The 26480-nt window shown below is 36.9% G+C and overlaps 1 protein-coding gene across 1 annotated transcript in view; it reads right to left on the bottom strand.

Moving 5' to 3' along the window:
* The window catches only part of LOC107578685 (relaxin receptor 2-like), a 42662-nt gene extending 16836 nt beyond the window's left edge, over positions 1 to 25826 (bottom strand). Inside the window, exons 1-5 of the mRNA XM_016264617.1 lie at positions 25749 to 25826; positions 3817 to 3960; positions 3404 to 3481; positions 2610 to 2715; positions 1587 to 1658 (exon numbers count right to left, since the gene is read on the bottom strand). Coding sequence (XP_016120103.1) covers positions 1587 to 1658; positions 2610 to 2715; positions 3404 to 3481; positions 3817 to 3955 — 395 coding nt within the window. The 5' untranslated portion in view covers positions 3956 to 3960; positions 25749 to 25826. The remainder of the gene's footprint in view (positions 1 to 1586; positions 1659 to 2609; positions 2716 to 3403; positions 3482 to 3816; positions 3961 to 25748) is intronic.
* Between the last annotated feature and the right edge of the window lie 654 nt (positions 25827 to 26480).

The following is a 26480-nucleotide window of genomic DNA, read 5'->3' as shown; positions in this document are numbered from 1 at the left end:
TGTGCATTTGGAGTTTAAAAATAAAAATCATCACAATACTACCAAAGAAAAGATTCTGAATTGATAGACTGACAAAGATCAAAACTATTTATTTTATATATATATATATATATATATATATATATATAAAAAATTCTGTCTGGCTGAGACAGTACTCAATTCTCACTCAATTGACATCTCAGATCTATGGGATCTGCGTGCCAATCCATGAAGCCCTATTCTGTAGTGTAGACACCCTGTGCAGGCCCATTTCAGCTATTTGATAGGGTGGACATAAAGTCTGTTCTCAGTTCTAGGTGTTGTCTTGCCAGTGGTGTCTTGTCTCTTTATTTCTGATAGGGCACAATGAATCACACACCTAACCCACAATAACATCTCATCATCATCTAATTCAAATCTAACAAAAATACAGTGAAAACATCCACATCACTTGGTGCTTATCTCATACAGTGCTTATTTTCTTACAAAGTATAACAAATGCATAATTCTCTTGGATTACTAGAAGTTAAATCATGAAGACCTCAAATACAAGATTAAGTAAACAGTGCACATTCACTACAGCCAATCAACTACATGCAGCAGGATTAAATTAATCAACATTGACATCCATTAGAAATGAAAGTATGCATGAAAATCAATTATGCAAACGTGTTAGTGCCTTTACAAGTCAAGATATGGCAACCCATGAATCAATTCAAATGTAAACTAGACGCATATTGAAGGTATTAAACCTTTGACCCATGGAATTTCATTTTAAAGATTTTGTTCTTTTAAAAGTTTTTCTGATTTGGAGAACACTAACATCATTTTATTACATTTTTTTAATGTGAGGCAGCAAAAAAGTTGGATGAGAAAATTATTGACAGTACAGACATAAAACAAAAGTAATCAAATATTATGAAATATAAAAGCTCTCATTTATTAAAAGGCTTCCTTTCCAGTAAAAATATCTAAACATCCTTCAAATTTCAGAAGCAAAACTGCATAAGAAAATAAAACTTCTCTTTAGAGAGCCTAAACTTCGCCAGTATAAATTTATTGTTCATCTGTTCAAATCAGAACAAACTGAATTATGAATGAAGATCTAGGTCTGAGCAGTAGATTGCAGACATGAGGCTGCATTGGCCAGTGGCCTAAAAGACTTACAGTATTATAAAGGGTTGCATGGTGGCCAGCAGATATTGTACTCGTCTCCCTCAGAGAACCAGGGTTCAAGACGTAACCTAAAGTTCTCAGAGCTGAGATATTTTGGTTCATCAGATATTGGAAATTTCACTGCCTCCATAAATTTAGGCATCAGCAGGAACTGGCGATACACAGCAAGTGGAAAACCGTTGAATGACTCAAAAGACATTGGCTGAAGGCTTGAAGCAAATACAATGGCCCAACAGTCTTAAATTTATAGTATAGATTATGTTAATTCAATAGGAATGCTTGTGTTTCTTTTCTTTTCCATTCTTTCTACAGTAAACACTGAAGAATTCCAGTATAATTTTATACTGATAATCTGACTTGTCTTTTTCATCCATGTCTGATTTTCATTATTTACAATGGTGCACTTTTACACTTAATTAACTGATACTCACAGTCTCTGCAGTTGTGTGTACTTGGAGAAGATGTAATCATCCAAATGCCTAATCCTATTGTTCTTCAGAGACCTATACAATTATAAAGCATTGGATTACAAACAGCACAGCATTGCAGACACAGTTCATCTGTAAAAGGAAAATCCTGTCATCTTTCACTTGACCAGTAATGCTGTTCGAAACCATTCTTTTTATATCCCATTCCATTAGCTAAAGCCATATGATGTCTTTGTGTGAGGAACAGACCAATATGTAAGTCATTAGTTACTCAAAATCCTCCTCTTCTCTCCGTCCTTTCAAAACTCATTCAGATTCATGGACTACTTTTTATTTTTTGAGCTTGTTTGAATCGACAGAGCTTTTGTTGTATAGAAAAGAAAGAAAAACATGGACATTTTAAATATCTCCTTTGGAGTTCCAGACAAAAAGAAAAATCACATAGGGTCATTCTAGAGTAAATGATGAACAGAACTGTCATTTTTTGGGTGAATTATCTCTTTAAGAAGCCTTTTCATTCCACAAGGATGAAACAATCTGGTTTTCTTAGATACAAGTTTAGTAACCACTGATATTAATTATCTAACGTTCCTTTATTTTCCAAAAACATCCCCAGAATCCAAAAGATCATCTCCAGCATCCTAAATTCAAAAATTCCAAAAATCATAAATTATCTTAAAATATGCCTTCCTCTTCCACCCTGTATCTCTTAATATCTTCAAAGTTCAGATCATTAAAAAAATCTAAAGTATCATAAGCATAGAACATTATGCACAATAAACATAACCAAAACCAACAAACAAAATACAACTCCACCTTTCAAGAAGTGTGCATATTGTTTCTTTCTTTTGGTAATTGTTCAGTGCAAAGAAGCTCTATATCTTGTTAAGATTTATGGCTTAACGATGAAGGTCCATGTCTCACTGATGTCAAATTTGTACTCCGCTTGTCCAGCTACAGTTAATAAACTCTCGTGGGAGCCGAGGAGTAAAGCTCTGCAGATGGATCCCAGCTTGATGTACTTACAACCAAGTCACATTGGAAGAGAGGACAGGTACGACATGCAGGTTCACGTCCACACATTCCACCTCCGTCTTAATGCAATCACAGCTCTCTGGGTACTGTGGCAGAACTGTACAAGATCAATATAAACATACACACAAATTCAATTATTATAGTAATACATTATAGTAATACATTATTATTACATCTAGTACATAAAGCTTAAAAAAGAGATTTATTGCATTATTGTTGTTTCATTGGTTTTCCTACTATTGTTAAGTTCTGCCAGGAATAATGTCAACGCAGCATTTCTATTATTACATATGATTAATAAGGTTGAACCAATAAACATATTTACCCATATTTGTATTAATGCATTTTTTGGCGTCGTTCAAATTAGGTCTGCACTGGAAAAAAAATTATATACATATACATATACAGTTTATACGACGATTACTGGGCAAGCTTAACTTAATTAATATTCATAATCATCCACATACATAAGTTTATAAATGCAGTGCAGATTTATGATGTATTACAGTAAAATGCAGCCTATAGGATTTCTTACTTTAAAAGTGACCAGTAGACTATTGAAGTGTAAGGCTGTAAATATATCAAATAAACTCTGAGCGGAAAAGAAAAAAGAAAAAGAAAAGAAAATCTAAGTCTGGCCCTCACAAGGAAGTTGCAGCAGCGTTTTGGACTAGTTTTTAGTGTTTTGGACTAGTTTTTTTGAATGAGCCCCAAGATAAGATCACTTATGCTAATCTATCTATTATATTTTCCTAAGGAAATCGGATCAAGACCGGGAAACATACAGCAGTCATTAGGAAGATCTTGTGGCTCTGCCTTCTTAAAGTTTCGATCAAAGATATCCGCCCATCCGCTGTTGTCCCCTGCAGAAAGTGAAAGCAAGCCTTTGCATGAGAAAGTCACCATAACTATATAAAGATGTTACAGTTTGAAGACATAAATTGCCTTTGCGTTCTAAAAGAGATGTCAGAATTTCTCCCTTCAAAGCTAATTACATCAATGTTGAATAAACATCATGTCCTAATGTATTTCAGAGTGGAATCATAGTCATCGTTGACATAAAATTTAGTCCCAGTTGTAAGACCGGACTATAAATTCACTGCCTATTTTAAATTGCTGAATAGCTTTAGAATTGAGAACAGCTTGAAGTGCATCTATTAAATTTCATGCAGCAATCAGCAAAGTGAAATGGCCTCACCGCAGTGTTCTTCATCTGCTCCGTTCTTGCAGTCCCTGTGGCCATTACACTGAAGGACCTGGGGCAAACACACACTCAAGTTTCCACAAGGGAACTGACCTAGAGGGCAAACTTCTATCAACGCCCTGCTAGCCATCATGGATGCTGCTGGTGGCAATGAGAAGCGGGCAGAAGGAGGAAGAGAAGGAAAAGTTATAACATCTCCAAGTACAAAAAGGATATTGGTGAAAAGCTCTTTAAATCACCATGGCACTTTATGCTTCCATCAGGGCAAAGTAGATGACTGGAAGCCCTCCTTTTTGTTAGATGGAAAGCACAAGCCAACAGACGAATGAGCACCAAAATACAGAATTTGACCTTTGATGTGAATAAAAGAAATGGGAAGTGTATTCTCCTGCCTTTTGAAAGTTGATAAGCATATTTATTTTATCACCCCAGCCATGTACGTTCATGGCTAATGCAGTGAATACAATGACACGAAAAGCGCTCAACTGTCAGACTATATGTAGCTTAGAACAAATATGTTGCAACAAGTACTAATTACAGCTTGTAGTGTAGAGTGTAGTTTGTATGTTATACAGCTTATAAGACTAACTGCTATATAACTAAAATATGTGGCCTATTCCATACCATATATGGGTAGGAGATTTATTTTCATTTTTATTAATCACATTATGGAATTTTTTAATATATGTTAAAAAAAATATATCAAAGAGGGTAAACAACGCAGCTATATACACTCTTTTTGGAAAAAAAAAAAGTTTGAACAAACTAGGTTCTTTCCTTGAACCAGAAGTTTACTACTGCAATCTGGAAACTGATTTTGTTTTCCAATTTAATCATTTGTAAAACTGTAGAAAAAGCTTAGGGCACAGGCTTTCACACATTAAGTAATAAAATAAATAAGCTTCAAGCACATAAACACCTTCAAGTTATCATCATGCAACCTCAAATCAGGAACATTAGGCTAATGCCATGAGTACCAGAGTCCTGGTAATGAAAAACAACTCTGCATGGAACAATATTTTTAGTAACATTTCTGTCTGCTAGCCTTATCAAGCCAGTAGTTCTGGTTTTCATTTGCCCAGCCAAAATGATCAATTGTGCCAATATATTTAGTATACTTTCCTTACTAAGACAATTCACAGTAAGTTCGCAATTCTTGGAAAATCCAAGAAAGCAATAAATTCATGAATACATATGCTGAAAAATGACATGTGGGACAAGACTATCGCAAGTCATTTGTTGCAATTTCAACAAAACATCATCTATGTCAGCCAGCTACACATTTAGATAACAGTAGCTGACAAGTTTAAAAAGTTGACAAGCACAAATTCACTACCAAAATGTCACAGAAAACCAAACGTTGAAGTGTGCACTATTTCAACCGGCTGCCCAAGGCCAGCATAAAAGACACTCAGGTCAGTTGACGGGGCGCTGCTGCGCGTCGTCATGAAAGCATTTACCAATTTAAACATTTAAGAGATTTTAAAGCATTCAAGCACAAGACACGAAAGTATGAGGGTAGAATTGTTGCATTATTCCAAATAAATAAATGATCCACAAATAAATGTAAAGCGATTAACAAAAGCCAAACATATTCACAAAATAAATAGAATGACATCCACAAATAAATCTTAAGTTTCTCAAACATGTATTCAATTCACAAATAAAAAAAATGAGACTTGCAAATAAAATATACATATATATATATTCACAAATATCTTTTTATTCTACAAACACAACTTTGCCTGGTATTTATTTGTGAATCTCGTCCTGTGCATTTGTAGATCGCTGCACGCATTTGTGGATTTTGAGACATTTTTAGCGTCAAGACGCACACCAATCCACAAATGTATGGACTCCACCCACCTTCTACTCAAGCCAATCAGATAACAGCAACACTTTGCTGACCAATCGTAGTGTAACGGGGCTGACGAGACATGAGACGTGTGGATCCATCTGCAAGCATTTATTAAAGAGACGTGGTAAACAGGCAGGGTCAAACAATGGCAAACAGGTATATGGCGGGCAAAACACAAAAATAGTCCTAGGGCTAGCGTAGGTCACCGATCGGCAGACAGAATCACAGGGGCGAGACGAGGGAAAAATCCAGGAAAACAGGCAAAGATCAGATACCGCAGAAACAGGCAAGGCAAAACACGGAGACTCGGAAAGGGGTACAGGCTAAACAATACTCAGCAGAGAAAGGTGGTTAGAGTGGGTGTTATACAGTGAGTGAGGTAATTAGAAACAGCTGTGTGCAATGAGTGCAGTCAGTGCAGTGTGCAAACAGTGCAATGAATGATGGGATATTTAGTCCGGGGTGCTATGCAACAGTTTGTGTTGTGCTAGAGTCAAGGAAAGGGTGACCTCTGGAGGTGAATAAACGGAAGTCCATTGACCGAATTCGTGACCCGTAGCATGTTCTCATTATAACCAATCACGTTTTACTTTACAATCAGGGTGGGAGCAGATTCAATTTGCACCCCTGTAAGGAACTGCATTCTATGGACACTTCGTTCAAATTGAGCTGAAGTGCTGCTTGTGTGGTTAAAAAAAAAAAAGTTTCCAAAAGATTGTTGGAGTGTAAGGTTTCTTTATATTTCCATCAGGATCAGTGAATGAGGATAAACTCAGGATTATAGACCATGATCATTCACAGATCCCGAACATGATCAGTAATACCCTCGCGAAGCGTCCAAAGCAAATAGAAACCTACTGCAATGCCGTCTACTCTGGACGAGGCACTGTCACGGGTTGCTACTGTGAGGAGCACGGAGCGAGGAACGAGGAGACCAGGAGTACAAAACAAAGGAGTTTAGCACAAGGAGTTGACAAACAATTCCAGACAAGGGAGAACTAGAACTAAATAGGGCTAGAACTAAATAGGGCAGATAACGAGGGGCAGACAGACAGACATTAACTAATAACAAGGAACAGGTGATACTAATAATGGGAAAAGGAACTGGAAGGATCAAATAAGGACAACAGGAACATATACGTGACAGATCGCCCCCCTTCTGGACAGCGCATCCCGCGCCGTAACAGTACCATCAGGGAGGGGGGGCGCGCATCCTGGAGGCTGGTGCAGGACTGGAACAGGGTGGAGACAAGGAGAGCCTCCAGGGCACATCAGGGAGCCATGGCGAAGCAGGGGAATCGGGAGGCCATGGTGGATCCTCCGTGGCCTTAGCTGGGGATCAGGAGCCCTCCCTGGGCTTGACTGGGGATCAGGAGCCCTCCCTGGGCTTGACTGGGGATCAGGAGCCCTCCCTGGGCTTGACTGGGGATCAGGAGCCCTCCCTGGGCTTGACTGGGGATCAGGAGCCCTCCCTGGGCTTGACTCGGGAACAGGAGCCCTCACTGGGCTGAACTGGGGAACAGGAGCCCTCCCTGGGCTATACTCGGGAACATGAGCTCTTCCTGAGCCGAACTGGGGAACAGGAGCCCTTCCTGGGCCGAACTGGGGATCAGGAGCCCTCCGTGGGCTATACTCAGGAACAGGAGCTCTTCCTGGGCTGACTGGGGATCAGGAGCCCTCCCTGGGCTTGACTCGGGAACAGGAGCCCTCACTGGGCTGAACTGGGGAACAGGAGCCCTCCCTGGGCTATACTCGGGAACATGAGCTCTTCCTGGGCCGAACTGGGGAACAGGAGCCCTTCCTGGGCCGAACTGGGGATCAGGAGCCCTCCGTGGGCTATACTCAGGAACAGGAGCTCTTCCTGGGCTGAACTAGGGATCAGAAGCCCTTCCTGGGCTTAACCCGGGATCAGGAGCCCTTCCTGGGTTGAACTGGGGATCAGGGTAGCACTTACGAGGTGCTGGCACTGGGGATCAGGGTAGCACTTACTTGGTGCTGGCACTGGAAGGTGCTCTGGAGGAGCAGGCACAGCAAAGCGCTTTCGAGGAGCTGGCACTGGAGTGAGTTTTGGGACTGGAGCAGACACTGGAGTGAGCTCTGGGGCTGGAGCCAACACTGGAGCGAGCTCTGGAAGGCGCTTACGAGGAGCAGGCACTGGGGCTGGAATCGACACTGGGGCCTCATGAACGCATGGCGGGCTTGCCATATTAATGTTCGTTGGGCTAGCCATATTAATGGCCGGTAAACTAGAGTAGGCCGTGGATGGCGGGCTGGTTCTGGTTCGGGGCAGGACACTCTCCAGACACCGGAGGATTCCTTCCCTTCAGCTCAGTCCCGTGGGGTCTGGGAGGTCCACGGGGAGATGGTAGTTGGCCCCGAGCCAGAATAGAGAATTAATGGTGGCGTCATCGAGGGCCGTAGCCGTGGCGAGCCTGCAGAACTCCCAGGAATACTCGACAAAGGGGAGATCTAGGCGAGCTAAGGCGGAGAACCGAGCGGCAATTTCCATAGCCGCGGGGAAAACAAGGAAAGCAAAAAACTTTTCAAAAAGGCGGAAAAAACAAACGTGAGGAAAAGTCGCCGCTCACTTTTTGTGTGGTCCGGAATTCTGTCACGGGTTGCTACTGTGAGGAGCACGGAGCGAGGAACGAGGAAACCAGGAGTACAATTCTTTTTTTCAGGGAATCACACGTAGCACAAGGAGTTGACAAACAATTCCAGACACGGGAGTACAGAACGGGCTAGAACTAAATAGGGCAGATAACGAGGGGCAGACAGGTGATAGGGATAACTAATAACAAGGAACAGGTGATACTAATAATGGGAAAAGGAACTGGAAGGACCAAATAAGGACAACAGGAACTAAACGGGAACATACACGTGACAGGCGCAACATGATGCACATTTGCTTTAATGCGTCCAGTTGCAGTTACAGCAGTTGAAGCGCGACAGCGAGCAGAGACACGGCGTAAGACATGGCATGGATTATTTAGCCTTTTTTTTCAAATCTCTTTATTTTAATTTTCTTGGAACAACACACACAATGTCACAAAATAGCTACTATATGGGAAAAATACGACATCAAGCACCCTTAGCTGTAACACTGTACAATACATGACTTTTGAGTCAAGAACATTAAAGCTTTATATTACAACCCCCCCTCCCCCAAAAAAGGAGTAAAGGTTACTTCAAGTGCTTTAAAATCAGGAATGTTGTACATGAGCAACAGAGTGTTAATATACAATCTTTTATCCTGATGGACGGCAACAACAGCTATCCAAATAGTATATATTCAGACAGTTTGATTAAAAGAGATGTAATCCAATATATTCAGTCTGCCTGTAAGAACAGTCTTATTGGTTTCCAGATCTTGATGAAAATGGATAATTTATCTTTTAATATAAATCTCAGGTCTTCCAAATGTAACATATTTCCCAGTTCCCTTGCCCTCATCTCAAAAGTAGGGACCGAATCTGCTTTCCACATCTGTAAGATCAGTTTTTTTGCAAGTAACATGCAGAGCGAAATGGCCTGTGCTTGATATTTACTGCAAAAGGCATTTTCTGCACCTAAAAGTCCAATACAAGGCTCAGGCTCGAAGTCGACAGAATACAATTCAGAAAGAAATTTAAATATACATTTCCAAAATGGCTGAATTTTACTACATGACCATAAAGAATGAAACAGGGTGACTTCTAATGTTTTACACTTATTACATAGTGGGGAAATTGTGGGATACATTTTATGAAGTTTTAATTTAGAATAATGAAGCCTATGAATTACCTTGAACTGAATCATTATTTAGCCTTTTAAAGCACCATCGCGGTAACAAATATAGGGCAAAATAACACGTATAATATCAATTATGGGCCAAAATGACCATCTGGGTACCTGTCACAGCATCACTGCAGCATGTACTAGAGTTTTGCAAGTGGACAATGTAAATAAAAACCTACTTTGGATGCTGTTAATTAACTTTTACAAACAAAATTAGTAAGTCTGATTCATATGAAATATTTTTTTATATATTTTATTAAGTGTTTTAACCAATAAATATCTCTTGTCTCTGCACCACATTTAAAAAAGAACCAACCTATATTTTTTCCTCCCAAACAAAGGCAATAACTTTTTAATACTTTTAATTAATGTTTGAAGATATTATTTATAATGCTACTCAGTCTACATTTCAATTTGCACATAATATACCTGTACATACAACTGTCTATTGTTATATACCTGTACATACAATTGTCGATTTGTATATTTTTATTCCTTAGTTACTTGTTCTATTTTTCTATTTTTTATTATCTGTGTTTTTGTTCTGTCACTGTCATTCTGTTACACTGTGGAGCTTCTGTCATGAAAACAAATTCCTCGTATGTGTAAACATACCTGGCAATAAAAACTCATTCTGATTCTGATTCTGATTCTGATATACATAGTTAGATCCACATAGCTGTTTATATTCATATCCATATCTCATCCAAACTTCACTGAAAAACTGGAAAACACTGTTATGTTGGCTGTTGTGTGACGCAATATAACCTATTACACAAATACGCATGTAGGGTTGCAAAGGGGTGGAAAATTTCCTGTAAATTTCCGGAAACTTTCCAAAAATCCCTGGAATATTCAAAAAAAATCCTGGAAAGTTTCCAATATTTCTGGAATATTTCTTAAATTTACTGGAAAATTTCCACCTTTTTGCAACCCTATACGCATGTTTATCATGAGGTTGAATGCCGTAATTTATTAGTCAGTTATTTATTGATGCTTTTCTTTCCATCTTGAATGACGATTCCATAACGCGTTTGTATCCAGTATAGCATTGTTCCAGTATAGCATTTTTTATTTGAAAATTCTCATTTTTTATTTGTGAATTTAATTCATGTTTGTGAAACTCTAAGATTTATTTGTGGATGTCATTCTATTTATTTTGTGAATATGTTTGGTTTTTGTTAATCGCTTTACATTTATTTGTGGATATTTATTTGGAATAATGCAACAATTCTACCATTTGAAAGAACTCATGTTCATGTTCGTGCCATGTTCGTTGTGCATACAGAGAGCCACGTCTCAGACAGCAGAAAAAAATTAACCAAGCTTTTCCTTTCACCTCCTCCTGCGCCTGAACGAACAAATGCACCTCGCCAGTTTAAACATGCAAAAAACAAAAAGCCGTGAAAGAGTCCAATTCATCACCCATGCTCTGTGTTCTGTGCATACATCCTGCATCTCACAAGCCCTTGAACACAGAACTTTTTACATCTTCTTGTGTTTGAATGGAAAATACATCCAAAATTATGTTGAAATACCCGTCTTGGTAAGTATCTTCGAAAAACTGTCGATTATGTCTTAAAGGGGTCATATGATGCTGCTAAAAAGAACATTGTGTATTTGGTGTAATGAAATGTGTTTATGCGGTTTAAAGTAAAAAAAACACATTATTTTCCACATACTGTACATTATTGTTTCTCCTCTATGCCCCGCCTTTTTGAAACGCGTCGATTTTTACAAAGCTCATCGGGCTAAACACATACATGACAATCTGACACTGTGTGAACAGGTTTTATACAGGACATATAAGTGAAAACTGAGGTATAATACAATGATAATGGTAGTCGGCAGTGCCATAACACCACACAGACGCAGTCAATGAGCCTGGGTTCCTGCATATGGTGGCAGGTGCCCATTTGTTAAGGCTTGTCACAGTGAAATGAACACTCCTGTCTCAAATAATCTCAATACAAATGAGGGCCACACAACACTGTCTATCTGTTTAAGGTATAATAGCGAGCCAAGATCAATGTATAGCCTACCTATAACCAGGACATAACAGAGTCATAACTGAGCCTTCATGTACATAATGAACAACCAAATAAAGAGACTCCTATATTACTTAATTTGCAGTCAATCTGCTGTCTACAGCGCAGGTCTACGACACTGGCCTTTTGAAGTGCAGTGTCAGATAAACCCCAATGAACCTGTCATTCCTTTTAGCTGAGAAAGAGAGAAAAATGGAAATTAAATGCAGATGCTTCCATAAATGGGTTTCTCTGCTCTTAAAGAGGAATCAATGAAAATTTAAGTCTGGTCAGATGCTGATATCAAAGTGTGTTAGCGGTAATCAGAGTGTTCCCTGATTGACAGAACAAATCCTGGACAGGTTTGGGATTGCAAACATATAATATTTTACCTTTGAGCAAAGGTACTTAAAATACAAGGCTATGGAACAAAAACCTGACACTCTTTACAATAAAAGTTCAAATTAGATACAAAGAAAGTTTTTAAAAGTCTGATGCAATAGAAGTAACTTCTATCTTCTTCGTATAAAAGTTGATCAAAGATCTTTTAGAACTGTCACTTAAAGAAGAAACAAATATGCTGATCCAAAGCACTTGTATATATATATATATATATATATATATATATATATATATATATAGCGTGCGATTTCGTTCTTTATAAATTTGATTAGTACAGAAATCCAACTTCGAATAAATCATCAGAACAAGCTGCATTAACAATGACTACTAACATTTTAAGAGCTTAGCAAATCTGAGGGCTGAATGAGTAAAAGTTTGTAGGAAAATGAGGGAAATGCTGTGTGAAAGATCACCGCTTGAATTTTACATTTCACAAACGAAACCGGTAATGAAGTGCCAGCAAAGATCTTACCTTCGGTCTCCATCCTGGAGTTCTGAATGAAAAGAAAAATGACGGTTAATTCCAGGAGAGCGTTTGAAGGATATTTGAAGGATTTCATTGTGAAGCCTCACAGCGATCCTCCAAAAGCATGAACAACCCAGCCTATTCTCAAATCACACTGCTTCCGAAGCAAGATGCGCGTTTGTCGCTTTCATGAGGATGAACGGTGGAGCAGCGCACGCACGGTCCCGTTTCTGTCCCCTCCAGCGGACTGAGAGGCGTGATGAACTCCACCGATCGCCCTTCTGCTGGAGCCGAGCTCGACATGATCCACTGAGAGCTTCGTCGCTGACGCGCGTAGTGAGGGATTATCACGTACGCAGAAAAACTAGAAGTCGTTGTTTTCATTTGACACTTTCGTGAGAACGTGAATTCATATTTCTGTGATCAGTAATGAGAGCATGGGTTTTTGGAGACACACAACATCCGCACAAAGCCAGCCGAAAATGAATAAAAATAAATTACGTTTCAACAAAATCTAAATGTTGTTGGGCCTACGTAAAGTATTATTTTAAGTAGGTTAATTTTTTTTTATTAAAATATAGGCTACATCGCTTTATTGAGTAATTTGTGGAGAAAGAGCCCAGCAAGCAATAACCGTCATTTCAACGTCTCGGTTAAGTATAGACCCGATATAGGCTAGTCCGGCTATGTGTAAGCCACTCTAGCCCAAATAACCTTGAATTTGGTTTCATGTCGTTTTTTGGCAAAATAACTTGTGAGATATATGATATTCCATCATGTAAGCAAAGTCAACAGCGTTTACAGGGTGTTTGGTTTCATTTCTTTGACATGTTCAATACGTAGCCTGAGCGTAGCCACGATTTAGCTCGTAGTCCGAGCGGCTATCTGTAGCCCACTTATAGTCAAACCTGATTCACTGTAATGTAGTTTTTGGCCAGGCAGTGCATGAGATGGTTGATATCCCATCATGTTCGCAGTGTCAATAATATCTACAAATATATAAGTGTCATTTCATGACATGTAGCCACGATTTAGCTCTAAATTGGAGAAGGGTCTGGCTGCAGCTTGGCGCTTGCACTCTCAGACTTGCACTCTCAGGCTTGCTCTCTCAGACTTTCGCTCTCAGGCTTGCACTCTCAGACTTGCACTCTCAGACACTTGCGCTCTCAGGCTTGCACTCTCAGACTTGCGCTCTCAGGCTTGCTCTCTCAGACTTGCACTCTCAGGCTTGCTCTCTCAGGCTTGCTCTCTCAGACTTGCACTCTCAGGCTTGCTCTCTCAGACTTGCTCTCTCAGACTTGCACTTATGTATGATTGCCATTTTGTTGTCTATTAGATGTATATATGTAGTCGTTTAATAGCCGTCTAATTGATGACTAGTCTATAAATGAGCTATGATTAGACGTCTATTAGATTTTCACTGACAGCCCAAATTTAGCCTCGTTTTAGCCTAGACGTCTAGGCTATATTTATACGTCTAATAGACGTCTATTAAATGCAAAATTGCTTGCTGGGAGGCATTATCAGAATCCCTAACAAAAAAAAAATCTTTTTTTACCGTCATGTCCATCAGTGTTTTGTGATTAATTTTATGGTATAGCCTAGTTAATGTTTAATGAATTAACTTTTTGAAGCCGTAGAATTTTTATTGTCACATTTCCCCGTAAGCCTCAATCTGATGCTGGTGTAGATCTGATCGGCAATAAGCCACTACAAGTTTTAATAATTTTTATAGTTTTAATTAAAAAAATAACATTCTTACCTAAAAATATATATTTTTAAATTCTTAATAAAATCTGCATGTACCTATTTACAGCCTTGACAACCATTCATATGGAATCTGGGAGGGTAAATAATGACATGATCATAGTAGCTTATCCCTGATTGGTGTAATTGGTGTAATTACAACTCTCCGCATGTTATAACCATACCCGGTCTCCCCTATTTATACAATTAAATATACTTTATAATATTTGTGACATCATAATATGTAAAACTTGTAACATCATTATTATTATTTTTTTTACTGTAATGTTTCGGTAACCACTGCTGTCATTTTTTACAGTAAATTTAACAAAATAAATCTTACAATCCATAAACAGCACCATTAAAAATAATAATACATTTACTGGAAAACAAGACAAAATGACTGATTAAGCAAATTAACTTTTGCAACATGTTTCTCTAAATAATACAACTCTCCGCATGTTATAACCATACCCGGTCTCCCCTATTTATACAATTAAATATACTTTATAATATTTGTGACATCATAATATGTAAAACTTGTAACATCATTATTATAATTTTTTTTACTGTAATGTTTCGGTAACCACTGCTGTCATTTTTTACAGTAAATTTAACTAAATAAATCTTACAATCCATAAACAGCACCATTAAAAATAATAATACATTTACTGGAAAACAAGACAAAATTAAGCAAATTAACTTTTGCAACATGTTTCTCTAAATATATGTTTGTTTGTTTTTTGCATTATGATGCAGTAATTCTTCTTATACACATTTAGAGATCAAGCCAGTCCTTATCAGCAAATATCGTTATATAGCTCAGTGATCAATTTTATTTTCAATATGTGTGGAATAATGCATGCTACATGAAAGAGAAACAGCAGGGTGGCTATTGGCTATTGAGCTTCAGGCAGTGAGGACCAGTTTAAATTTGACTACTGGTATATGCCAAAAAAAAAAGCTCCTGCAGAAAGATTTAGCATGTATCACTTTATTTAATGTTATCCTTTGCTTTAATATGCTGCAAAAACAAAACAAAGGAATACCCTGAATCCAGTCCAAGCTGGTCACAAACACAACATTCCATCACAGTATAAAACCACTGGGTTACATTAGATTTTAGTGTTATTTAAAACATTTAGTTTAATTAGGTCTCACAACGACAATTGAAATAGTAATTGAGTCTTTGTGATTTACTCTTCATTTATTTTTACATGTTGGAGAAGGGAAGTTGTGGTTACAGAAGCCATCTAGTCACAATAGATGATTTAGCCTGTGCAGGAATTAATTAATGCACATTGGGGTTACAGAGCCAACAAAAGGTCAACCAATTGATCCCCTGCACTTTGGAGCGCAAGTCAGATAACACGATTGCCTGCCAGCCAATGTTACTTTATCATTGATGGATAGGCCGTGTGCTCTTTGAAATAAAAGAGTGATTAGTCACATGGATTTTAAGTGACTAATCAAAAATTGGCATAACTGAAACTGAGAACTTGAAGCATGAACAAAGAACCAATCCAGAGGTGAATGGAAATGCTAATGGATTGTAAAAGCTTCTAGTTGTTAAACCTAAACATACTGTAGCCTCAACAGTAGATTGATGCTCACAGGTTTAATTACATCTAAGCTTTTGACGAAATTAGTAAATGGGATTATTAGACTTCACTTTTCATATGATGCATCATATGACTTCAACATGGCTTTGAACATAAATTTACCATCTACTGCATGCTGACAGGATTTTGAACTAATTCATGTGTTTCCAATATAGCTTAGAAATGCTGCAATGCATATGTTACTAAATATGACACGATACAATAGGATATACAAAATATTCAGTTGCAAAAAGGGACAGTTACTTTTATTTTGAATGAGATACTTTATCTTTTTTGTCCTTTGTTCAGAACCTTAAAAATAAAGGTATTTATTATGGGATAACGAAACACAAAACAACACAATACCCAGCCTATCACAACAAATTTTTGATGTAAGACTTGAAACACATTTTATAACAGAGAACGTGTGTTATACTGGCTATAATGATTCATATAATGATAACATTGTTCTGTTGAGATTTACCGTTCATAGTTAAGAGTTATTATTTGTTCTATCTAAACAATTCATGCAAATAAAATAATATTATATTAATAATAATTTCAAACAAATATTCGAAAGAAAAATATATACAGTATATGATTTTTTTTTTTTTTAAGTTAGTTCTTCCCAAGTCAAATAAATTAACTTTAACCAATTATGCGAGTTTGCTTATGTCACTTTAAAGTACTGTATATGTCCACAAAAAAAATAATAGTGGAGAAGATGATTCAATTCTTATCATTCAGAACATACTTTTTATTCAGGTAGTTTTTAAGCTTAAACTTTCAGCAAACATTTAAAGGGATCTTTATCTCCTCTTTTAACCCTGAATATGAAAGAAGAATGAAAACAACTGAATTTGAAGTCACCTCAGCTCCTCTGTTTCACTTATTAGCATATAAACTGAAAAGAACCAAATTAACATTCACAGAGGATCGGACCATTGCATCTGTAATGGATTATCACCATGTGCGTTCACAAATAAATGTTATTCATGATCTAGCAGCTGGAAAGAGAATCTCATCAGGGTTAAATAAAAAATGGAGAGAAAGTTTGGATGAGATGGAGTGAGAGATGCATCATTGTCCTGTGGATGAAAATTTCTTATGAAAATGTCTTTCACTGTGTGCAAAAAAGGACGATTTCCCCCTCTCTGTCTTTTCATTGTACTTAAGTAGACATTGTCCATTGCTTCGGATTCATGCCCTGACAGATTCGTTTTCAATCATGCCTATCGCTGATCTGCTAGAATTGTTGGTGGCAATAACCTGTGGAGAATCACTGAGCTCCATAAAGAACAGATCGAGAAGTGGTTATAAGGCTTTGCTCATCCAAGCTGTATCCCGTACCACTCATTATCTGGCAGCCAGCCTCAGAGAACAGTAGAAGTTTGTTGTCTTGAAAGTCCGTCGCCTGTCGCTACTCAAGACTATTAAATGAGGAAACTGTATGACTGGGGGACTTTTACTAGCTTCTTCCTCTCAGAATAATCCAAATGTTAAATCTTTACAGTGAAATAGACAGAATGCCTGCAAGAAATACCTTTTTTCCTTTGTAGGTCATCCTTTTGGCTTTTGTCAACCTTTAATTATCACACACAGACCATTCAACCCAAGAAAATTCATTTTTGTATTAAAATTCATAATTTACTCACTCTCATGTCACTCCAAACCTGTATAGTCTTCTTTCTTCTGTAGAACACATTAGAAGATATATTAAAGAATGTTTCAACGGCTATTATCCACAGAATGCCAATTAAACCCCAATGACTTTCACTGAGGGGACTAAAAACACTGAAAGATTTATCAAAATATATTTGTGTGTGTGTGTTCTGCAAAAGAAAGTAAATCAGGCTACACAGGTTTCTAATTACATGACAGTGATTAAATGACAGAATTTTTTTTTTTTTAAACTATGATTTCCAAGGTTATTTTGGAGAAACTGAATTGCATTTTAAAGAATCTTAGTTTGACGTACTTATTAATCACAAGCCTGTAGAGGATAAACGAAATGCCAAACACTAGTGTGGCTAAATTCCTTAATTCTGTCTTTGAAAAAAAAAATTTTAATTAAAAAAATAAATAAATATATACACATCATATGGCTGAGATGGAGAGTCCAAAGCAAAAAAAAAGCTGTTTTGTAATACAATATAATGTAATATATACATTTAAGTGTAAATTTTGTCTTACATCAGCTCTTTGTCTCCGCGAGGTATCAGTAAAACTAAAAAACAACTTTTTGACTCATTGCTTCCTCTTTCAAGGTTTCAAAATGTTCTTTCACAGGATAAAAAGATCTGTAGTTCAATAGTTCACAAAGCCTCAATATGACAACACTAGCACAACCTGTTTTTATAACATGCACGGCGGGCAACTGCGAATGAATGCAGTATTCTTCAAGTAAAGCAAAATATTTAGAGGCTGACAATATCCTTTACTAATTAAACTGTGTCCTCTACAGCAAAGACAAGAAGTCTGTAAGAAATTATAGTCTGCCCCGACCCAGCTTCCACTCAGATATGTGTATTAGAAAATGCTCCTTCCCTACAAAGAGCTTATTTCTTAATTAATGGTTGTTCCCACCTGAAAGAATACCAAAGAAGTAGGAACGGAAGGCTATCACTTTCATCGTTATCCACAATTTACATCTAAGACGAAACCTCATTTACATGTGAGAAGATGAATGTAATATAATATAAAATGTTTGAGCAGAGATTATTCGGGGTTCATTCCAACTCCACCGAACCCAAGGTACAACATGTACTTTGTCACTGCTATGCTGCAATAAACATCTTCATCGAGATCTTCAATGTCCTCGTCATTTTTTCTTACAATTCAGTCACTGAGACTCATTCAGGGAGTTGCAAAGTAGTCTACTTATTTGGCACAGGATAAAGGCCTTTTTTTTCTTTTTAATGTTTCCATTTGTCTGTCCTTCTTTTAGTTACTTGAACAAGACCTCACTCCCCTGAACCTTTAAAAGAGCTGAAGCGCCTTTGGTTACGTCACTACTTTCTCAAGCACTCATGCACTGAATCCTGCATCTGCTCAAGGTTGTGCAAGTCAATCTGAATCACCACACGGAGCCACACCTCAGCGCCAGTCTTCTGCCCATAGAAAGTTTATGGTATCCACACTCACAAATTGTGGGCAGTTGGGGCACTCTTGGCCTAATGGTTAGAGAGTCGGACTTGTAACCTGAAGGTTGCGGGTTCGAGTCTCAGGTTTGGCAAGAATTGTAGGTGGGGGGAGTGAATAACCAGCGCTCTCTTCAATACCACGACTGAGGTGAGACCCTTGAGCAAGGCACCGAACCCCCAACTGCTCCTTGGGCACCACAGCAATATGGCTGCCCACTGCTGTGTGTGTGCATTTGGATGAGTTAAAGGCAGAGCACAAATTCCGAGTTCACCATACCTGGCCACATGTCACTTCACTCACTCACTTAAATAATCCAGCTTGGAAAAGAAAGCTAATGGCAGTCATGCTGAAACAAATAAAGGAATTTTGTCAAAACATTTGGCTTATCATCATTGGAAAACAGCATGTAGTCATGTTGAAAGCCTGTAGATGTTTGGCTGCAGTTCGAGTTAATGCGCTCCTTTGCGCTCTGACAAAATTATTCTTGGATGATTTTGAATACAAATTAATTAAATGTAATAAATATGCATAAATGAAATATGGAAAAAGAAGAGTACACCATTGTATTTGGCATATAAATTTTCTCTCATTAGGAAATTGTGGATATTAACCGTGGTATTAAACACAGACAAAAAGGGTCGAGGACAATGAGGAAAGTGCGCTTTTGCCAACAGGTCTACTGCACTGGACTCCTGTAGGCTCTTTGTATGGCCTTAGCCAGCAAATGATCAATAATAAACTAAAGTCAGGACTAGGGAAACTAGGGACTAGTAGAAAGGACATTCAAGACTTAGATGAGCTTGCAAGTCAAAATGCTGACAAATATTTTTTATGGATATTCTGCCTTTCAAATCTCTCACCCTTTGATATTTGATACATAAAACTGAAGGGTATTATATTCTTATGTAATTCAACACATGCAATGGACCTTTTTCACAGTTCCAGGTTTCTTAGCAGCAGAACTTAGTTGTCATATGGTCATAGGTGAACAGGAGTAATTTAATTTATTTATGTTTTTTAGTTCCATTTGTTCAAATAGCAAAAAGAAAAATGCCACAATATTGTTTTCACAACTTTCAAAAATAGGAAAAAAATAGAGCGAGATTGATAATGACGGTCAGAAGCGAGAACTACATCAAATTTACTGTCACTTCCACAGATGCTGTATTAGAAACTTCCTCAAAGCAGCATTAAGAAGTTTTTTTTATAATTTGATACAAAGTTAATATAATAATATAAATGTACATAAAAAAAAACTTTGCAAGATTTACGATGCTGATGAATTTTCTACCAAGATGTTGTCACACACCACACCCTCATCATCTGCAGAAAGAAACTGCTCAAAATACACACATAATGATGGATATAAAGGCATCATAGGGATTGTGAAGATGCTCACTGGAACTTGGCTTCATTGCATGTATTTTGTGTATACATGTATACTTGCATATATTGCTGCTTTTTTTCTTTTTCTTTTTATGCAAATAGAGGCTATACACATATAAATATATTATAAAACAAGGCAGATACAGAGGTAAAAATGGCTGTGCAAATGAATCTGCATAATTTATCCTTTTGATCTTTCGTTCAAAATTCACAAAATTCTGACCTATCGTTGAAGTAAAACTATGGGGGGGGGGGGGGTAAATCTCATTATGAAATAAATATTTTTCTCTAATTCACGTTGGGCATGGGGTACTTTTTTATCCCCGTTTTATCCCTGTTTGCACCAAACCCATCTGGGGGCCCAAACCAAAAAAAGCTTTTCTTTTTTTTTTTTTTTGTTTCATCTGTCCAGAAGCCAGTCCTGTTTGAAGTTCCAGTCGTTTCATAGCACCTCATTAAACAGCATTTATTATGTCCTAATGAAGTGCATTATCCTATGCATAAAGGCCTGCTTCACAACTTGTGCGGTTTAGCATCATCAATCAGGTCCATCCTGCTCTTTAAAGGATGATATTATCCTCATAAAAGAGAATATTTTGAAAAATGTTAGTATCTGAACAGTTGATGGGCACCATTGACTTCCATAGTAAACCAACATTTTTCAAAATATCCTCTTTTGTGTTCAACAGAAGAAAGAAACTCAACACATGTTTGGAGCAAGTGGAGGTTGAGTAAATGATGACAGAATTTTCATTCTGGAAGTCAACTAACCCTTTAACGTGTGCTGTGTTTGAGCACAGAAGGCAAAAGTAATACACTAATGGCCAAATAAAAAGCCACTGCATCCTTCATCTCAGCCAACTTGTTATTTCAAACAAGTACTTTTGAAAATAAATTTTCAAATTGTTCCCTCTGCAATTTTTTGGAGTAAATCCAATGTCTTGTAGAGATAACATTCCTTAGATTTACAGATAGCACAGAGCCATTTGATATATCTAAAGCATTTAAAGGAACACTCCACTATTTTTGAAAATAGGCTCATTTTCCAACTCCCCTAGAGTTAAACAGTTGAGTTTTACCATTTTCTAATCCATTCAGCCGATCTCCAGGTCTGGCGGTAGCAATGATATTACGCAGCGCCTGAAAATAGGCTGACTTCCGTCAACATAACCAACGTGACCTGGGGACTATTTTCAGGCGCTGCATAATATCATTGCACCTGCTGCATCCATGGTACAGCAGCAAAGTTCCTTGAATATTACGCCGGAATAAGAGTATAGTTCCTAGCCATATCTGCCTAGAAAATCGCAACTTTTCATTTTCCGTTGGTCTTAGTACACGATGTAACTACAGAAGAGTCAAATTTTAAATAAGAAAAATATAGAAACTCTATGGTCATTTTTGAGCGAGATGCTAACGGTCTAATCAGATTCAATGATCTATGCTAAGCTACAGCTAAAAGTGCTACCGCCAGACCCGGAGATCTGCTGAATGGATTCGAAAACAGTAAAACTCAACTGTTTAACTCTAGGCGAGTTGGAAAATGAGCCTATTTTCAAAAATAGTGGAGTGTTCCTTTAAATCCTGTATAATAGTGTTTTTTATTTTAGTCATTTTTGTAATAAGTTCGAAATATCAGAAAAAGATGATAATATTGGAGGTGTTACATACATGTGCTAAACAGCTGTGTGAAATTCATTACATTTTCACCCAGTCTCTTATGTTACAAAGAGTTCCTGAAATTTGTTAAAAAAAAATATATATTATAGTTCCTGTAGCTAAGACTAGGTCTCCACAGCAGCTAAATGATTTCAGGCTGGTAGCTCTTACTTCATTAGTTATGAAGATGATCTATGCTAAGCTACAGCTAAAAGTGCTACCGCCAGACCCGGAGATCTGCTGAATGGATTCGAAAACAGTAAAACTCAACTGTTTAACTCTAGGCGAGTTGGAAAATGAGCCTATTTTCAAAAATAGTGGAGTGTTCCTTTAAATCCTGTATAATAGTGTTTTTTATTTTAGTCATTTTTGTAATAAGTTCGAAATATCAGAAAAAGATGATAATATTGGAGGTGTTACATACATGTGCTAAACAGCTGTGTGAAATTCATTACATTTTCACCCAGTCTCTTATGTTACAAAGAGTTCCTGAAATTTGTTAAAAAAATATATATATTATAGTTCCTGTAGCTAAGACTAGGTCTCCACAGCAGCTAAATGATTTCAGGCTGGTAGCTCTTACTTCATTAGTTATGAAATGTTTTGAGAAAGTAGTTAAAGGTGAAATTTTACAGCAGTCAAAAGATAGACTTGATCCACTGCAGTTTGCATTTAGACAGGGTAGGGGAGTTGAGGATGCTAACCTTACCTTGCTGAATTATCTGTTTAGACACTTGGAAAGGACCAAGACCCATGCTAGATTTTTATTTATTGATTTCTCTTCTGCTTTTAACACAATAAAGCCACATTTGCTGGTAGAGAAATTAATTTCTCTTTTTAACTTGGATCTTAATATTTCTGGATGGATTTTGGACTTTTTAGTAGAACGTCTTCAATGTGTTAGAGTTAATGGTGCTCATTCTGATTTTCAATATTGCTCTACTGGGTCTCCTCAAGGCTGTTGTCTTTCACCCCTTTTGTTTATTATGCATACAAATGATTGCCGGAGCATGTATGAGAATAGTTATATCATAAAATATGCAGATGATTCAGTGATTGTGAGTCTTTTCCACAATCAGGATCTGGGGCATGGTCCTGTCGTGGAGGACTTTGTTTCATGGTGTGACCAATTTTCTCTTCAGTTGAATGTTAATAAAACGAAGGACATGGTGATAGACAATAAGTTGACTTTCCAATTCAATGCTTTGGCTGTCTGTAAAAAGGTTCAACAAAGATTTATTATCGGTGTTAATCAAACTGGGCCTGCTGAAATTTTTCAAAATTCTGTTTTTAAGAAAGCCCAGGTTATTCTTTGTACTACTGATCATCCACTACATACTGAGTTTCAGATGTTACCATCAGGCCATCGTTTTAGAGTCCCTGTATGCAGGTTGAAAAGAACTAAAGAGTCATTTGTTACTGTGGCCATTAAGTTATTGAACAAGTCTGGTGGGGAGGAGAATGTATTTGGTATTCAAAATGTATGAATTTGAACAGTGTTTAATAAATTTGAATGTATGTTTTGGGAATTTGTATGTTACATTGTATGTTTTTATAGGTGAAATGGTGATGTGTGCATGGATTGTGGTTAGTGTACTGGCACTTCGTTGCAATCCTAGTTTCCCTAAACAGGACAATAAAGTTGGGTCTGAGTCGGAGTCTGAGAAAGGAAGAAGAAAGTAAGGCAAGTTAACATAAAACTAAATTAGCACAGACCACTATAGAATAACGATAACATCGCTTCATTGGTCACGGTTTAACTAGAGCATTACCGATTCTTTGAAAATAACTTCTAAAGCAAAAACTCTTTTTAAACAGACCAAAAAAAAAAAAACAACAAAACTTTGTGCTCCACTTCCATCAAGTTTAATCACATATTTATATGGCCATTTAGCAAATTTAAGAGGCATTGGACTCAAATAAAAACACATGAAAAAATTTACTATTTAAATGATAGGACTGATTCAATTAATATAAGTTAAAACAGCTGAATCCTAAGGCTTTCTATTCATGATAGTATTTTTTCTACTCTGCATGGAAATTTATAGTATTATCTATACAGAGCAGCAAGAGAGAAACACAAAAACCTTGACAAACTTTGAAAAAAATTTAATCAGAAAGTATCTCAGCAAGAGTGCAGTTCTGCGAGTTTTTCCTTGTTATACATTTTGTCATCTTTCATACAACAGAAAATGAGTTCAGCTCTCTTGCTGTGAATGACTTTGCACATATAAGCTCAAATACTGAATGATGCCCAAAACACATCCTAGTTTCTTTAAGCTTCTTTCCCTGGGTCCACTGATCCACCATATCAGCAGTAAACAAAATAATAAATTTCCAGAACAGAAATGCTAATACTTACATTTAAATCTCCTTCTCTTATAGATTTCAAGACAAGGTGGATGCATGTACACATCATCTAGCAATGGTTACAACAATGTAAAAGGATGTTCTAGTTTCAAAAGTAGAGAAAGAATCTGGCACCTCAGTCAAGTAAATGGAGATTTGCCAGGGTGAATAATGGTGCTTCTAAAGAGTCACAGTGTAGCCAACTGAATCCTATATCAAATGCTGCCAAGGTATCAGAGCAAAATCGTCTGCCTTAAGGGGAGGGACAAGAAGTTTTTCTTCTTCAGAAGAACACAATGACTATCCCTAGACAATTGAACACAATATATTTAAAAAAGAAAAAGACCTCCTCGCAAGAAAACTGTTGAGGTTGGTGGTGTTAATGAATGACAGATATATCCTTGAATAATTCAAAAGTTACACACACATATACACTGTATATATATATATATATATAAATAATGTACTACAAATTTTCTGGAAGACATTTTCCATTAAATTTACAGACATTTCCATTAACTCTAAAACACAATGCAATTCAGTGCTAAAAACTTCAAAACACAGATAAAGCACCTGCAAAAAAATTAAAAAATTAATACAATTTATAAAAAAATAATAAATACAGAAAATTCCCACATATTAACACACACTGCCCTATATTAAAACTATTTTTAGAGTAGAAATATATTACTCGGTCTAATATTTCTAATATTTTCTGTAGCATTACGTATTTTCGGCTGAAGACATTAAAATGTTTAGCCAACTTTAGCACAAGATAATTTTCTATTTTTTCTTATATAATATATTAATGCTTCAGCAGTGAGGAAATTTCAAGGTGACAGTTCTACGTTTATTTTATTGTTCACTCTAAATAATTACATCTACTTAAAAAAAAGTTTGATAAATTAATACAAATTACAAAGTTTAAAATAAAATGTAATAAAATAAAATTAATCAAATTATAATAAAACAAAAAAATTGAAATATGCATTTTCGGTGCTTATTAGAGAATCTAGTCTTCGATCCATTCACATGAGGAGCACAATTTGAGTCATGCAAGGGAGTTGATACCCAGGATAATCTTCAAATCAGTCATGAACTTTGGTTTAGTCACTGCCCGAACAAACAGAAGACTTAGCTCAGAGGATTTTGGAACAGAGCTCAAGTCTCCACTCCAGAGCTTGTTAGTAGTCCAGGAGGGAAATAAATCATGTTTTAACTATAATACATTTCTAAACAGAAAAAATATAGAGAAATAATAAATGCGCCTTGAGGGTCTTTAAGCATGTAACCGAGATGTTATCTATTTCTTGTTGTTCTCCATGATTTCCATGGGGCTTTGAAAGTTCACTAAATTCTTCTTTTCATTGTTCTAGTGTTACTGTTTTTTCATTGTTTCAGATTGTCTTTCTGCTGTCAATAAGCTGGCACTGAAAAAGACAACGAGGACTATTTTTTTCTATTCGCTATGAACAGCCAAATGATGATCTCTGAGTTAAGATGTCATTCACCCCAAGTAGAAAGTTCAGGATTCGCCTTAACATGCCTGTGTAGTTTCAGGGAAGAAACTCTCTGCTGTCTTCCAACAGCTTATTCTGTGATGTAAATAGGTAAAAAGTGTGGTTGGACAGCATGCCGGACAAAACACAAAATTAATTCCTACACAAAGAATGTCTTTCTATGCAAAGTAGAAAATTTATTAATTAATTAATCAAACCACAAGCAAACAGAAAGTCTCGTCTTATTTAGACTGTAAGAGTCCTTTAGTTTAATACTGGAATATCTAAATCATCAGACCTAACAAACAGGTGTTAAACTGCCGCTTTTCTGAAGTCTATCCAAGTGTTCAGAATAATGAAGTTAAAAAAGGTGAACATGTTGAAAGCACAAAATTAGAAACATTGATGCATTACACCTGGAATAAATGACGAGTCCTTACAGGGTTTCTGCAGGTTTTATGATGGTAAATGCTTATAAACGTTTTGTACAGTCACAGTCCTATTCAAGAAGAGGTCACTTTTACTTTCAATTTGAAATTTAACTTTATTTCAGTTGTTTTAATTTGGAGAGAGGTGAAATGTGATACAGCTTCTTCTGTGCATGTATTGACAACTATACTTTTCTATGTTTTACAGTAGTCTAAATGCTCTTAAATCACTCTGCTTTTACACGCATGCATAGAGACAGCATAACAGTGACATATATCACATCGTAAATGGTGCATATAAGTATCTCAGTTTACT

Source organism: Sinocyclocheilus grahami, unplaced genomic scaffold (genome assembly GCF_001515645.1).
Source record: "Sinocyclocheilus grahami isolate Dianchi unplaced genomic scaffold, SAMN03320097.WGS_v1.1 scaffold32.1, whole genome shotgun sequence".
Taxonomy (NCBI): Eukaryota; Metazoa; Chordata; class Actinopteri; order Cypriniformes; family Cyprinidae; genus Sinocyclocheilus; species Sinocyclocheilus grahami.
Note: the sequence above shows the minus strand (reverse complement) of the source record. Positions and strands in the feature narration are given on the sequence as shown.